Source organism: Rhinolophus sinicus, chromosome 4 (genome assembly GCF_057876585.1).
Source record: "Rhinolophus sinicus isolate RSI-liver-muscle chromosome 4, RSI-T2T, whole genome shotgun sequence".
Lineage (NCBI taxonomy): Eukaryota > Metazoa > Chordata > Mammalia > Chiroptera > Rhinolophidae > Rhinolophus > Rhinolophus sinicus.
Genome location: NC_142504.1, coordinates 61,969,453 through 61,986,421, shown reverse-complemented (window position 1 = coordinate 61,986,421; position 16,969 = coordinate 61,969,453). Strand labels below are relative to the sequence as shown.

General features: G+C 47.0%; 1 protein-coding gene across 5 annotated transcripts in view; it reads right to left on the bottom strand.

The window, feature by feature from the left end:
* Positions 1 to 15,548, bottom strand: part of ZXDC (ZXD family zinc finger C) — a 49,128-nt gene extending 33,580 nt beyond the window's left edge. The window contains exons 1-6 of one of the 5 annotated variants that reach the window (XR_012498825.2): positions 14,470 to 15,541; positions 11,895 to 12,047; positions 11,721 to 11,799; positions 10,684 to 10,814; positions 5,901 to 6,071; positions 1,436 to 2,136 (exon numbers count right to left, since the gene is read on the bottom strand). Coding sequence is in view for 4 of the 5 variants with exons in the window: in XM_074340454.2 (XP_074196555.2) it covers positions 1,436 to 2,136; positions 5,901 to 6,071; positions 10,684 to 10,814; positions 11,721 to 11,799; positions 11,895 to 12,047; positions 14,470 to 15,421 (2,187 nt within the window). In the remaining variant the exon portion in view is untranslated. Of the gene's footprint in view, positions 1 to 1,435; positions 2,137 to 5,900; positions 6,072 to 10,683; positions 10,815 to 11,720; positions 11,800 to 11,894; positions 12,048 to 14,469 lie in introns of all 5 variants that reach the window. The other 4 variants (XM_074340454.2, XM_074340455.2, XM_074340456.2 and 1 more) reach the window with 4 other exon arrangements.
* Positions 15,549 to 16,969: the final 1,421 nt, after the last annotated feature.

The window sequence follows — 16,969 nt, the reverse complement described above, 5'->3', positions numbered from 1 at the left end:
ACCCACTGCAGAGCCACTCTGGCAGTAAGTGCTCGTTTCCAAGTCTTACAAACCAAACAATAATTGTGTTACTGAATCCAGGAAGTTTACTGAGAGAGCCAAACAATAGTTAAACAAGACATGAACCATTGCAAATTTGTGTTTTACATGAAAAATAGTTTAATACTTATCACTACAAGAAGAAAAAAAAACAACCCTCAACAGCTCATGGCATACCTGTAACCCATTCACCACACACCATCTATGCTCAGAGAATCGAGGCAGCCCAACGTCACACAGCTAGCGAGACAATGAACAAGGGGTCAAGATCAAGGTCATGGCGGCTCCTCCTGCCTTCACCCAATTAGGCCTCTGACAATGCAGTGGTACCAAACAACTATTGTTTCCCAAGGCACCAAGGCCCTGCACTCAGGCACTGCTTCCCCACTAATCTCTGAGCCTCAGCCATCTCCCCTCGTGGCCCAAGCACCTGCATACCTGGCAACCGTTGCGGCCGCCCAAGCAGAATAAGGTTAGCACATGTAGCTATGACCCCTCAACAAACGAGACACCAGAAGAGGCTCGACAAGAGACTGAGCTTCTCTCAGACTGAAAGACATAAAAGCTGGCTCTATGGTAGATGGGTTACCATGTCCATCACAATTGATCCTAATTCAAAGGATTGAACTTTAAAAAAAAAATTGTGGTAAAATAAGATTTAGCATTTTGAATAATACCACCATCAAACTTGACCTGTGCCACAATGCAAAAAACCTATTTGATTATTCCCATCTGAGCCTGAGGAAAAAGTCAGACTCTCTCCCAACAATCTTTAAATTATTTTTAAATTAAATTATATTAAATGTATACCTGACATAAATATAATTAAAGTATATTAACTGTCAATCCTCAAAACTAGAGTGCTCATAACCCTCCAGAAATAAAGGTTCACAAACCATTTCCTTTTTCTCTTAATCTTAATTTTTTAAAAAAATTGTTTTGCTTGGTTTTCAAGTGTCCGTTAAATCATTAAAGACAGCTGATGACGCAATTCCTCTTCCTCTGGTTATCAGTAATTCTATTATGACGTGAAAAGCACAAAAGCAGAACATCTCAACATTATGAAATACTCTCAATTTTCTTCAAGAAGACACATTATCATGCAATCACAGAACTCAAAAGGACCTTAGAAATCATCTAGCCAAACCCCCTCATTTTAGAAATAAATGAGAATTTAAGGCTCAGACAGGTTAAGTGATTTGCTCAAGGTTGTAAAAACTAGTCAGTTCCAGACTCAATGATCAGAATTCAGATTTCCAGACTTGTAGTCCAGGGCTCCATTCTTTCACAAACCAGTAAGAAATGTCTGCACATAAATGATTAATCCAGAACATCCTCAAAATTGAGTATAAGAGAGGTGAGCTATCTGGTGATGACTGAATATAGCACTTCATACCAAATAGAAGTTGCCGGTCCCTGCACTGAGCCCTGTGTCTTTCTGAGGATTGTGCTTTTCTGGAGGGCTGGAGAACACAGGTCTGGGCACCCCTCTGCTTCGTTCTTGCTGCCTGATGGCGTCAGGTCCAGATGAGTCTGGTTCCACTTTGATTGGAGCAGGCAGTTCTAACAGTTCTGGGATACAGGTGTTTCCCTGGGGGGTGCTTGAAGAGGTCAGTGTGGTGGTGGTGGTGTTCACTGCTAACTTGCTGCTGGAGGTCAAATCATGTGGGTCCTGACTCAAGTTCTTCACAGGCAGAGCCACGAGACAGCCTAATGCTCCTGCACTTACAGTCTGCACATCATCCATACTGAAGTTGCTTTGCTGAAGAACTGTGGCTGCTGTCCCGAGAACAACAGGGCTGTCCAAACTTGGAGGAATGTCACTGTGGGCCACCAAGACCAGTGGGTCCACTGGCCCTAAGGAACTATTATTAGCAGGGAGGTTCCCTCCAAGAGAGGAGCTTACAGAAGTCACATCAATAGTCAGGATTCCAGAAGTCAGCGCGTCATCCGAGGCCCCCGCCACACCACTACCATCGGCAGGTGCGTCAGAGAAGAGCGCCGCCAGGTCTATGTTGTTGAGCTCGCTTTGTCCTGGGCTGCCAAGTTCACTGCTGAGTGGAAGAGAACTTGGAGCTCCTAGCTGAGGGAAGATATCTGAAAAAGAAAGGAACATTCCAGTTATTTTATGCCTTTAGAAGACAAAGAAGTTTTGTGTTCCAGATGTTAGCAAGTGACCCATTAAGGCAACTTCAACTAACTTCTTTCTGCTCCTGCTGCCTTGCACACTAAAGGTAGCCACATACTGAACGAAGGCAGGGTGATGACATCAGGCATTTTACATATGTTGTCTCAAATCCTCGAGCTGTCAGGAATTTCTCCAGACAGGGGAAAATGACTCGAGAGTCTAAATAACATTATTTCCAACGTCATATTAATTGGTAATAGGCCTTGAATCCATGTGATTCTGGATACAAACACTATACTCTTTCTGCTATGTAATAGCTACGCCTGAGAAGACGGTAAAATTTTCCATACAACGTAAATCTTCAGAAGTCTGACACAAGCTAAATTTTGGTTCTAGGATATTTTTGGAATCAGCTCATGTCAACTCACGTCTCATCAAACTCTATGTCCCACTGCACAACAAGCTGCCACTCTGAAACAGATTTGAGTCATCTGGGGGTGATCAGTGAGAAAAAACTGGCCCGTGGACCCAGCTCTAGGGAGCTGCAGAGAACTCAAGAGGCAAGGTCCCCCCAGGTGCTCTAGACATGGGCCTCCCTCCACCAACGACCACTGTATTCCCAACCTCTAATACTTCCCCCTCTCCCCAGACTGATCATCTTGAGGGTGCAGAGTTTGTTGGATCATCTTTGCCCCTCAGCACAAGGCACAGTGCCCGGCTCTTGCGCAGGATTTAATGATTATATAGAAACGATTTTAGTAGATTCCTCTTCATTCAGTTTATTTTTTTAAACATCCTTTTTTTTTTTTTTTTTTCAATTGGGGAATATTGGGGAAGAGTGTGTTTCTCCATGACCCATCAGATCCACATCGTTGTGCAGTCGCCGTTTTCAATCTTTAGTTGGGGGGGGGGGGGGGGGGGCCGCAGCCCACCATCCCATGTGGGAATTGAACCAGCAACCTTGTTGTTGAGAGCTTGCGCTCTAATCAACTGAGCCATCCAGATGCCCCTCCAGAAGCTCAGCAGCAGCTTGTTGTCTTCAATCTAGCTGTGGAGGGTGCAGCTCACTGGCCCACGTGGGAATTGAACTGGTAACCCTGTTGTTCAGAGCTTGTGCTCTAATCAAATAAGCCATCCCGCCGCCCCCTCTTCATTCAGTTTTAATTATTGGTCCTAATACTCTTCAAGCATTTGATTATTTATTATCCAATTATGTAACTTAAAATCAGAACATCCTGAAGAGAATGAACATTAACATAATTTTTTAAAATTTCAATGAATATTCAAGTTAGGGTTATACCCAAGTGCACCCAATCATCCCAAATCTGAGGACTCTTCAAGCACCAAGCAAACAGGACAACAGTAGCATAATGGATTTGGGCAAAGGAGCCAAACAAGGACCTGATGTTATTCTTTCTCAAGAAATTCTTACCTGCAGCTTCTAGAATGTGCTAGTCCCCAGACAGAGGGAAAGGCTCTTAGTTGCCTGGCTCTATTCCTCCCACACCAACTGTTAGCTAATCTCAAACTCATACTTTCTAGTTGTGGACACCAGGTCAGAGTGCCTATATTTCTCATGCAAAAAATGAAACTCTTTAGACCACCACCCCAAGAAAAATAAATGAAAAAATAACCAAATTCAGAATATATCTTCTTTAGTTGTCATATTACTTTGAAGTTTAAATATAGGATCCACATATTATGGCTTCTTCATTAAGTATTTCTTAGTACTAATAAAACATTTTGAAAGAAAATGGCAGTGATTCTTTGGAATAATTAAAAATGAAAAACTGCCTCTTTTTTAAAACTTTCTAAAAATTCCCTTGACAATCTTGAGGACTCAGCTCCCTATACAAATAAATAATAATTATCTCAGTGCAAACAGAAACCAATTTGATCACAAATTTCCTATTTAGCACTTTATTAATTCCACAGATATTTACTGGAGACGGGCTAAATGCAAAGAGCAGGTATTCAAAAATCATTAAATAAACATTAATAATAGAGCATCTAACATAAAGTTATAGTCAGGACCTTGCTCCAGCCTTCCTTCCCTATGTGATCTCAGGCAAATCCTTCTCCTTTCCACCTCAGTTCTTTGTCTGTGACAAAGTGGTGAGGACCTCCCCCACACCCCCAGTCCAGGACCACTATGAGGGGAAACTCAAACAGCCAATCCAAGGCCTGGCATAGCCCCTGGCAAAGTTGGTCCACAATAAATGACGTTCCCAAGTACCTATTTCTCAAGAGGTGAGCACAGGGTCAACCTGGTCATCTACACCTAACATACGGCATGGAAGAATGACACAGAAGTCAATGTCACATCATAAATGCAGAGCCTGGGAAACACGGGCACTATAGGAGCACCTGAGAGGCTCTCACATCCAGAGAATAAATGGTGCTGTTGTTGACTTCTGAATGAGCCAGGCGAGGCAAGGGGAAGGAGCAGAGAGGCCAGGCGCATGGTATCACAGAGCAGCAGCTCAGAGCTGGGCAGGAGCAGGTTAATTTTAGAGATAGAGGCAGGCACCCAAACGATCACTGAGAGCCTCTCAACACCAGCGTAAGGTGCTTCACTGGCCTCTGTGAGCCAAGGTAACAGCCTCTCATGAGTCCTCAAGACACATAGTGCTTGGAAGGGCAGCTTCTTTAAATACAAAGCTGGATGGCAATCACTGTTAGAGCCAAAGGAGGGAAGAAGTGACCACACTAAACAGGATCAGAAGAAGCCAAAGGAAGGACATAAATATTCATTGAACTTATCAAGCTCTGCTGCAGGCATTTTAACAATACATTTCATTCGAGAACCACTTAAATTATCTTCCACGTTTAAAAAATGGGGAAACCGAGGCTAGCAGACCAGTACCCAGCCCAGGATCACACAGCTGGAAAGTGGCTGAGCCCCAAGGCTGGTGCTGCCTGTCACACAGGTGGCAATGAGCAGGGCCTGGTTAGCAACACACTCAGGTAACTCGACAGCTAACTAGGGTTTCACTGCCCGGGACCTGCCAGGGAAATTCTTCTGCCAGGTGCAGCAACCCCATCACGCCCCAAAGAGCAGGGTGGTGTGAGTACTCTAGGGGACAGGCAGCCATATGCCTTCTCAGAGCCCTCAACATCCTTCCTGTAGGACTATGCATGTGGCCTCGAGAGGCAGGCTTCTAAGTCCCATGCCACCATGTGGCCAGATGAGCAGACCCTCATGTGCCCAGACTCCCCCTCTGGACGACTGTCGTGGTTCCCTCTCTGCCCTCACGCCCCACTCCCATCCAGGTCCTGAAACACAACTCTGTTCTTGTCTTCAAGGACTTTCCTTAGCAGCAGGGTGGAGAAGAGGAAACAGGAGGGAATGTTCAGAAAGAAGCACGGGACTTAGAAAGAAAAGCTGAAGAAGATGGAAATGGTGGAGGGGCAGGCTCAGAACTTCGGACAAAGGTCACAGGGGGATACAGATTTAGGAGACACATGCTAGGAAAAGCCAACAAAGTAGAAGACTGAATGTTCTTCAAGGGAAGCACTTCAGACAAGGAAGGATCAGTGAGGCAGAGGCACGAAGTGGTAGAAGAGTCCAAAAGAGGCCATCAGGCTTGGCAGTCATGGTCCAAGACCTCACTGCACTAGATTAACTTAACCTAGGACTCAGCCAACTTCTGAAACACACTTTTGCTTCTGTGACACATGTTGAGCTTACACATCGTTACAGAGCCCTAAGAGGCACGTGAATCAAGCAGACCTGGGTGCCGGCTGTGCTGCCTGACCACATGCGCCTTCATGCTGTGCTTGGAGGTGAAGAGTCTGTTACAGCTGGAGACTGGGCAACGGCTTTTTGGAGCAGCCACATCCTGCAGGTGTTTCTTGGAGTGAATATAGAGACTGCTACGAGCAGAGAATCTAGCACAGCACCCTGGAACCAAAAGAATGAAGAGTGTTAAACCTGCAGATTACCAACGAACCAGTGTTGACATTTCCTCCTCACATCAGAATCAAGAGATAATGCATGTCCATGCTTTGGTCACTGGCAAGGGACATACACCTAATATCCCTTGGAGCAGCATCACAAGAAATTAAATTTGAAAGCAAACTTTTAAAAAGGAGACTTGGAGTCCCACACCAGTTGTGTATAAGACGTGTAACCTTGGACAAGTTAACTCTAAGCCTGTTTCTTCACCCATTACACAGGGTTGCTGGATAGATTACGTTAAATTGTTAAACAATGCCTTAAACATTCAATTGCCAAAAATTTATACAAATCATCTCTATTAAGTTACTACTATAAAAACGATCATAATCCTAGGACATGTAGTTAGAAGCCATCTCAATAAATCACCAAGGCCAATTCTTTTCATTTTACCAATGAAAAACTGATGCCCAGAGGGACCAAGCAAATGGCCCTAAGTCAGGGACACGAGCAGAGCCTGGAGTTGGCACTGTTTTGCTGACTACTCAACTGCTTAGCCCGTCAGTAAGACCACAGACCTGCACATGGGTCAGAGGGTACACAAGACAGATTCAAAAATACAGCCACCTTCATCCATGCCCCGATTTGCCATTGTTGGAGCTCTGCACCATGGGAACAGAAGGGGAAGTGGGGTTCTTGGCAGCTATAAGCTTGTGACCTGGTAGGGACATGTGAACAACCAAGTGTCATTACAAAGGGCAGAATAAAACCAGCTATGGTGCTGTGAAGTGTGATGGAAGCAGAAGAAATAGTACATCTCCTGAGAGGATAGAGAAAAGGTCTCCAGAGGCGGGTAGCATGTGAGGTGACTGGGCCTCCATAAGTGGGAGGCGCCAGCTGCAGGAGACCAAGCCAAGGTGTGGAGCCATGAAGATAGCAGGGCCAAGTGGACAGAGCCTGCTCTGGAGCTCAGCATGACTGGATCCCAACTTCAGCTCAGTCCCGCTAGTGTGTGGCCTTATTTATCCTTTCAGGTGTCCTTTTTCTTTTCTGTAAAGTAGGGATGTCACAGAGGTTATGAAGACTACATAAACCATTATCATCCTACAGAGTACTCACGCAGTACCTAACAAAGTGGCAAAGAGCATCGTTACACTATGGTACCTCTTGGGGTGGCAAGGTGGAGTTGCTGGAGTCCAGGGCCTAGAGGAGAGCTATTTTAGGAAAAGAGGCTATAAAGGTAGGATAATTCCAGATAAGTAAAGGCTTTGGCTGCCTCTAAGAGTAGTTTTGAACTTACTTCATTTTCAAATAAAGCTTCAAACTTGTTTCCTGGTCAGGCTCATGAAAGAACATTTGGAAAACACAACAGAACAGATACTGTAGGTCTCACCCCCAAGTGCACTGTCTACGATGCCTGCTTCTCTCCATGCAGTGAATGGCAGTACCTCTATCTGCCATATCCCTAACCCTCCTTTGCAGCTGGGAGTCATCAGCACAGACTTCTAGAGGGAGCGCACAGAGCAGAGGCGCTGAATACACTTTTCAACCAAACTGCTTTCCCAAGGGCCGGGGCCACCCACAACGGGAATACCCGCTACACTCTCGCCAGCAGTTGAGTTTCCATTTTTTTAAAATATTTGCTAATTCAACAGGGAACAAAATATATTTCATTTTAATTGTATTTCCTTTGATGACCAGGAGTGTGACCATTTTCTCATGTGTTAACAGCTTTTTCTAACTTTAACATTATCTAGTGAGATTTGTGCCAGTTCTTTACAAATCAAAGATATTAATAAACAGCAACCCACCTTTATACCAAGTCAATCGACCCTGGAGAGGGGTGAAGCAGCCCATCAAGGACAACCTTCTTTCCAAACCCCCAACTCCACAGGCACCTGCTCAGCTCACATCATCATTTACATGGTGACCACACAAACATATACCAACCTCCACTCCATGTGAGACACTCTGCGACATACCAGAGACACCATCACACGTGCCCTGGAGGAGCTCCCATCTCGAATACGCTGTCCTCAGTCCTCCACCTGCCCTCCCTCATACATGCTGGCTGCCAATGGTCCTATCCTCTCCTCCTCCTCCTCCTCCTGTTACCATGGAAAAGGAGGGAGGTGGTTGTTTTTAACTTTTTCTTATGGAACATTTCAAACATCTACTAAAGCAGAGAAAATGGTATAATCACCTGAACTCAAGAATTATCAACTCTCGCCCTGTCCGAAAGAGGGCTCTGAGAACCCTCCATCAAGCTCCTGCCTTCACTGCCACTCCCCAAGAAAAGAGTTCTCAACCAACCACTGCCCCATCACCCCTCTCTCTCATTATCTGCATCTCTCTCTACCGGTGCCTCAACACTCAACTTACTCAAAGTTCTCAAGGATATAGTTACCAAAAGAAAAACAAAACACCCCTCCTACGTTTTCCTTGAAACACCTCTAGAAGGCGGATGGCACAAGCATCTTCAGCCTCACCTTAGCCCACCCCTCAGGTACCAGAGCAGAGCTCTCCCCCAGCTACTCCACGGAACCTTGAACCTTGCTTTATAAGCAGAAAGACCAGATGACCCTGTCTGCCAGAGGAGCCCCACACATTCACCATTCTGTCGAGCCTCAGCACTCGTTTCCCAAACCTCTTCTCTTGGCCTCAGTGCCACCAACGTTACCATTCTCCCTGTTCCTTCTTAAGCCCCTCCCAGGGTCCCTTTCTACTTTTTTACCTGAGTTTGTGGGTTTTGTCCTAGGCCTTCTTTTGCTATTTAATAGCGATCATAATAATAGCAGTAGGTGACATTTTCTGATGGTTTCTATATCCCTTAATTAAACAACTTATTGAACCCTCACAACAACCCTATGAGAATTTATTACCACTTTGCAGATGAGGAAAAGAGGCACAGAGAGCTTAATCTGCTTGTCCGAGTTCACAGAGCTACTAAAGTGGCAGGTCTGGGATTTGAATCCAGGCAGTCTGACTCCAGCATTCACACTCTTAATCGTGATACTGCCTCTCTTCGATATATAGTTGATCCCTGCACAATGCAGGGGTTAAGTACACTGACTTAACGTTGAAAATCCACATCTATGACTATAGTCATCCCTCTGACTACGCAGATTCCCAACCACGGAGTTGACCCTTGAACAACATGGATTTGAATTGCATGGGTCAATTGAGCTGCGGTCAACTGAAAAAAGTCTGCATGTAAGTGAACCCGCACAGTTCAAACCCATATTGTTTAAGGGTCAACTGTACACTATTCCTTGAGAACTGCATCCATTTCCATGGCTTACATGATTACTGGTGTGCTGCCTGCCTCACTCCAGCCCACCTACTCACCAAGCCCCAGCAGCATAGCCCCTCTGAGTATCTGAACTAGGAAAGCCCATGGTACCTAATATAGTATGTCCAAACCCAACTCCTCTGCCTCCCACTACCTGCCCTGTGGCCCCCTCTAAACTGAGATACTGATCCCAACGATTGCCTCTCCCACAAGCCCCACCTTCCAAAACCCTCACCAAGCACTGTTAATTCTAACTCCTATCTCTTCCGTCTATGCCTTCTCTCCCTTCCACTGCCAAACCCCAGTCCAGACACCAGACCATTTCCCCAGGAAACCAGCATGAGCCTAAACAAAAATATGATCCCAAACATATTTTTGAGCCTAAATAAAAATATGCCCCAAACATCAAAAGGCTGCTGCTCTTTCAGCTCTGGGAGACTTCCCCACACTGATCTTTCTGCCACCTCCACCCCTGACTAGCTATCCCTCACTCTTCAGCTGACTGGGAGGCCATTCCCACGACCCATGCCCTAGGAAAAGTTCAGGTGACCTCTTTTGGGCCGCCACAGCACCCTGAATGTTAGCTGTCAACCTGCCATACCCCAACTGAGTGTTGATGAGAGCACTGTGTCTTGGTTATACCATCTGTGTTACATTCATTACCTTCTAGGAACTGATCTCAGCTTTATTAACCTCTTTTCCAGATAAGAAAACTGAGGCCCAGAGAAGCTTGCCTGAGGTCACCAAGTTAGGGAGAGGTAGAGCCAGGATTTGAATTCATATCTGTAGCCTGACCTGCCTCCGCCAACCTCCAGTGCCTCTGCAGCACTAGCATAGGGCCAGCACAGCCAAGCCACACAGCAGACTTTTGATGAATGAACTACGCATTTGGTGTTTTAAAGACAAAATTTCCTTAATACCCCTTTTAGAAAGCTAGCCCAGCTTTGCTGCTGTCCAATCGCAGCACACATAGCATCCATTTAGTTCGTCTATGGTATGTGCCAGATGCCAAAACCAGCATTTTTCACATGCTATTTCATCTAATCCTCACAACCACCAAATTAAACAGGTAACTAACTAGAGCCATAGATCTAGTGAGTGCATTGCAGGGCCAAGAGTCAAACCCAGGCTGATATTGAAATCTTTTCCTTCCAATACACAGTTCCCGACAGAGCAATTAACACAAGCCAGCCAAGTAAATGTAACGCTACAACTTACGCTCACCTTGTCTTTAAGCAACTAAAACTTACCTTTAAACAACTAAAAATTACAACATCAATGTGGACGTGGTGCTAGTTTACAGCTCAAAGCAATGTTAAAATCTACCTTCCACGGGACATTCGAATGGCTTTGTGCCAAGGTGGGTGATGCTGTGGCCTTTCAGATGCTCTGCTCTTGTGAATGACTTCCCACAGCCTTCAACAGGGCAGGTAAATCTCCGGTCATCATCGTGTTTCCTGCCAGAACAGAAAAACAGGGCACTGTGATTACTCACACAACCCGTTGTTCAAAATTCTGCAATATATACTACAAACTCTTTGCATTTAAAAAAAATGATCTGCACATTTCAGAAAATCTTAATTGTGTCTCTAGCTGATATGAGCAGATTTGCAGTTTAGCCACCCTGTTAATTAGGAATTCTACTTTAATGACCTAGCTGAGCCCACAGTCAGACACAGAATGATCACTGCTGCTTCAATCTAGCAACAGTCCCAATGTATGAGCCCAATGTATTAACAAAGCTACATCCACTGTATAGGAAGCCCGATAATAAACAAGCTTTCCAACCCACAGAGGGCAATGAGAGTATGCACAGAAAATCCACTGCAATGCTAAAAGGACCTTCTCAAGCCCACTTACAAACACTGTCTTTTCCTGAGTAACATTTTTATATTAAATACCTCAAACCCCAGCTGTGCAAGCATGGACAAACCACTCAACCTCAAGTCCCAATGCAACACAGAGAGAATAAAAATACCAGAGTCAGAGCTGTCATGAAGATTAAACGAGATATACACGCAAAGTGCTGAATATCAACTGCATGCACGCTGAACGCTCCAAGGTTGTCATTATCACCATGGAAAGTCTGTATCGACATGAGGAAAGCTTATTCCACATATTAATTTTCTAAAAATATCGAATTGTATATAAAGGGTGCCAATTAAGCTTAAAAACAAGTATACACAGAAAAAAACTGACTTTAGGGAATCAGATTCTCAGCGGTTTTCTTACAGCTTTCTGAATTTTCCAAATTATCTACACTAGGCTTTTCCTTTAAAAATCTACAGATATTTCATCCATAGGCTTCTGCTGCTAACAAACCATTTTCAAAAGTGATAATTCAACCAAAATGTAAAGATTACCTTTTGTGCCTCAGGAGTTTAGACATGCTGGTAAAGGTCCAGCCACAACTGTCAGAGTCACAAATAAAAGGTCTTTCACCTTAGAAAAGAAAGTTATACCATATAATTACAAATGCAAGCTAATACAAAGAAAAATCTTGGGACCAAATGACATTGCGTTCTCTAGCTCGTTACCTGTATGACTTCTCAGGTGAATTTTCAGGCGACAGGCTTTGTCATATTGTTTGCTGCAGCCAGGAAAGGAGCAGGAAAAGAGTTCCTGTTCCCTGAAGTGGGCACGGTTATGGGAAAACAGAGCACTCACCGTGATAAAGGTCTTCTCGCAGCCTGAACAAAGAAAATACAAACCTGCTCACTAGTGTGGCAAAAATCACAGAACACAGCTACACAAGTCACCACCCAGGACACTGTTCACACTGAAGCAAACAAGGAAGAAAATGATTCAGAAGTACCTCTGGAAAGTTACGACCACTGACATCCGGTTTTATAATACCTAAAGTAGGAGTAGCTAAGGGCAGCCAACAGGCACAGAAGGGCCACCTGTTTTGATGTGACTTAGAGATGAAGGATCTGATCAAAGGAAAAGTCCTCCAGTCACAGCCATCTGCTCCCAGCTCTGCAGCACAGATCTTGCACACATTTGAACTCAATGTCAATGCTGCCCATGTGAGACCCAAGAAAACACAATGAAAGAAATTATATGCCAAGGAACAAGACTTTTGTTAGAGTTGAGCTTGAAAGGGCCACATGGTGATATTTGAGACTTTTTCACCACCTCTATACTTATAAATGTCCTCCCTGACATCCTCTGCAACTGGCAGCCCCCATCTCTGTCATCTGGCTTCTCTTTTTCCTTTTGCCCATTACCTCAGGGTTCCCTGCTCTGTCAAAGGAAGTTACCAGGGTCATCTTCACTCATATCACCAACATCTTCAGCACCCAGTTGAGCCACCAGCCGAAGGAGCCTACCTGAGCAATTCCTGTACTTTCCACACCAGTAGGTTCTCCTTCGGCAAAAACATTCAGTGTTCAAATAAGGTGGAAAATATCAAGCTGCAAGATGCTTATCAGGTGTCTTTGTTGCAGCTCTTCTCATGAGCATTTAACATGCTACCATAGTGACTGTAAACCACCCAGCAGATAGATACACACTGCACAGCACCACATAAAAGTACTGACTGGCCCAAGGAACCCTGTTCTTCCCAGCAACACTGAACTGGGAAATGCTAATCTCCCTAAATGCCCTAAAATTATCCTCTTTGCCATAAATCTGCCCCCCCCCCCCCCCCCCCCCCGTTTCCCCGTTTTAGGCTTTGGTGTAGTTAGGTAAATCTGAGCATACTGGAAAACTACCCTCCCCACATCTACAATCCAGCCCTTTGATTCTGTCTCTGCATCTTTGCTACATGGAGCCACCTTACCATTCCCACTGCTACTGCCTAGATCAGTCCTCAGGAAACTCTTATCTGGAACATTTCATGGGGCTTCACTGATCCCTCTCCTGCTTCTATCCATCTTGAACACTGATCACCCTACTCAAAATCCTCAGGAAGACTTCATGCCCTAAAGTAGGCTGGATTCCTGATCTTCTCAGAATCATCCTCTCTATGCATTTTACTAGGGAAGTTTTTAAGCCACTGTCAGATCCCCAGAGTACATGACTGAAAAAGGTTTCCAATTAGTGGCGTAAAGCTATGTTCCCCACAAAGAAGGATGCACAAGACAATTCACAGCACATGGGAAGAAAATACTGGAACCTGTTAGTATTTTTCATTTCACTCTTTCAAACTCCCTATACTAGAGTATATTTTATAACGTATACATTAGGAGAGCCCTCATTGCATATAGCATGTCAATACACACAGGAGCTCATGCTAAGCGCACGCTTGCCTTTTTGTTTTCATGAAGAGGCCATGGAAGGTCCTTCATCTTCTGCTTGGCCCTCCCCCACCCTTACCACAACCCACATTCCCTGCCTCAGCTCTGCAGTTTCACCCACCTGCACTGCCTCCTACCCTATTCCCCCCAAGCCATCTTCCCATGTAGAAATCTTCTCTTCCTCCCTAGAGACATTGTCTTTCTTAGGTCACCTAAACCTGCCCATTCTGGTGAAGAGTTCAGTGTTGAAGCCTTATCTCCCCACCATGGAAGGGAATCACTGGAGAAAGAGCCACCACTGGATTTTTTTCCACATTGCTCGGCCTCAGACACTTCATCTGTAAAATGAGGATGCTTTCTAGAACTTCAGGAAACTGTGAAGTCCAAAGGAAAGCATAATGGGCACAAAAACTGTACTACACCATTTTAAGGTCTTGCACCTGGCTATTCATGTTTTCCTCTAGCACCGAGTGTGTGCCCTGTAAATATCTGATGAGTATTTTTAAGTGATGAGACGGAGGAAAATGAAAACCTGATAACAAATCTCTGGGAAGGTGCAGTTATTTCTTTCGTTAACCGGAAGCACCTTCAGACACATCTGTTGCCTCCACCATGGGGAAGTACGTCTGATTATTTGTGCTACCTCACTGTCGAAATCCCCGCAGCAATGCAGGGTTCAGATGCTCTGGGAAGAACTACAACACAAACACCGGGGCGCTTCCGCTCCCGCCCCTCATACTTGGCCCACTGCGTTTAAATCTGCCCAACCTAACAGCCGGAGGCAGGGCGCCGCCGCACCCACTCTGAGCGACTGAATTTGGACCTGGGGTCTCGGGAGCCCCCCGCAGCCCGCCCGCAGGCCCGCGGTTACCGGGAAAGTCACACTTGTAGGGCCGCTCGGGCTCGAAGTGGCTGCGCTGGTGGGAGCTGAGCTTGGCATGCGTGGGGAAGCGCTCGGCGCACACCTCACACTTGAACAAGTTCTCCTGCTCGTGTCCCTTCATGTGCGCCTTGAGGTTGTACACGGTGGTGAACTTCTTGCCGCAGCCGCCCACCGGGCAGTCGAAAGGCCGCAGCTTGTCGTGTGACTGCAGGTGCCGCTTAAGCTTGTAGGAGGTGGTGAAGGCCCAGCCGCAGCCGTCCAGGGGACATTTGAAGGGCCGCCGGCCCTGGCTGCTGCCATGCGTCAGCAGGTGCACTTTGAGCTGGTGCTTCTTGGCGAAGGAGAGCGCACACTGCGGTTCGGGACAGCGGTAGCCGGGTGCGCTGGGGCCGGGGGCCGGGGGCCCGCGGCGGCCCTCGGCCGGGCTGGCGGCCTCCTCGCCCGGCGGCGCGGGTGGGCCAGGCGGCGGCGGCGCGGCGGCCAGCGTGAAGACGCCGTGGTCGAAACGAACCAGCAAGTCTTGACTGCTGATGGTGACTGTGCCCGCGAGGGCCGCGCTGGGTCCCGGGGCTGCGGCCGAGCCGCTGGGGCCCTGTTGCGGGCGACCGGCGGGGCTCGCGCCGGTGCCAGACTCCGCTTCCCGCCGCTCGGGGGCCTCGACAGCGGCGCTGCGCGGTACTTCCAGCAGAACCACGAAGGAGTCACCGCCGTCCTCGAGGGGCGGTGGGCTCGGCCCGGGGCCCGCCGCCGCCGCCCGGGCCTCCCCTCGTCGCAACCCCGACCCGCCATCTTCGGGACCCCGCAGCAGCAGCAGGCGGCGGCGCGCGGGACTCGGATTCGGCGGCGGCCCCGGGCCTCGGCAGAGTCCGCCGGGGCCGCCGCCGCCGCCATGTTGGGCTCCGCGCGGGGTCCGAGCTGCGAGCAGCGCGGGCAGGTCCATCTTGGGCCCAGCTGGGGCGTCGCAGCCGCCGCTCGGAAGAAGCGCGCTGTGCCCCGCCCAGGCGTGCGCGACGCCGTGCGGCCGCCCCGACGGATCGACGCCAAAGCTCGGCGCGGTGCGCGACCCGGAGCGGCGCGTGCGCGTGATCCGCGGGGCGGGGCGCGAGGGCAACTGGGCCGCGTGACGTCAGGGCCGCTCCGTGAGGCCGGGGAATGTGGGCCAATCCCAGTCCTGGAGAGCTGAGGTCTGATTCCCTACCAGGGTACGAGACTAGCCTGACTTAGAACAATCGTGTTACGTCTGGTTTAATGATTGCAGTTGGCACCGTTCACACAAGTGTGAGGAAACTGAGGCACAGAGAGCTCGAGTCCCTTGCCCTAGATCGTACAGCCAGGAACTGGGAGAGCCAGGGTTGGAACATTTAGCTCATGACAACCGGGCTGGACTACTTCCTTAGAGAGCTGACTAAACTGCGAACCATCCCACTGCTGACCTCTGGCCACCGACCCCTCCTGCAGTGTCCCCACATCCTTTTCTGGCACGCAGGGCCTCCTTGACTGGACTTCTGCGTACACTTCCAACTGCACTTCCCGGTAAACTTCACACAATCTCACACCATAGCCCTGTTACTCATTGTTGACTCAATTCAGCCATTGCCCTGCCTCCCTCCCCTAACCCCATTCCTCCAGATTCAATCTGGAGTCCCTCCACTTTTCATATCACAGTCACCCAGATCCAAACCCCTATTTCACTCATAATTCTTAAGAAAATGTCTCCATAGGCTGGTCCTCAGCCTCCATCCACCACTGCCTCCACCCAATCTACAGGGCAGTCTCTCATAGTCTTCCAAAAATGCAAATCTAATTATGCTCCTCTACTCTGTGCTCCCCATTTCTCACCTGATCTTCCCTTCCCTTCCCTCTTTGCCCTCATTTCTCACCACTTTAGCCCTCACTCTACAATCTCACTGCCCCCATCTTTTTCCCAGTTTTTCCAAAAGGTGAAACTATTTACAGCTTCAGAATCTTTGCACGGCTGGTCTCTAATTCCTCTGGGAAGACTTAGTTGGCCTTCAGATCCAAAGTACACCCTTATTCTCCACCTCCCCCTTTTGTTTCCTCTTATAACTCTCACTTGCAATTGTTTTTATTTGTCCCTTTCTCTGTTAATCCATTGTCTGTGCCCTTCTCTAGAATGTAGACTCCGTGAGGACAGGCACTGTGTCAGTACCACCCACATCTGTATGCCCAGAGGCTAGCAGCAAAGACTCTCAGTAAATATTTATTGAATAGATGAATGTTTTATTATGAAACAAACTTTAAAAATAAGGTACATCAATAATATTGAAAAGAATAGAAAATACCTGTATATGTATGTATTTATGCCAAAAATATATTGTTTTAAAGACCATTCAACGGAGGAAAGAATAATCTTTTCAACAGATGGTACTGGGACAACTGTATATCCACATATTAAAAATTTACACCCCCCACCTCAAACCATATACAAAAAGTAATTAAAATAGATCAGAGATGTAAATGTAAAAGC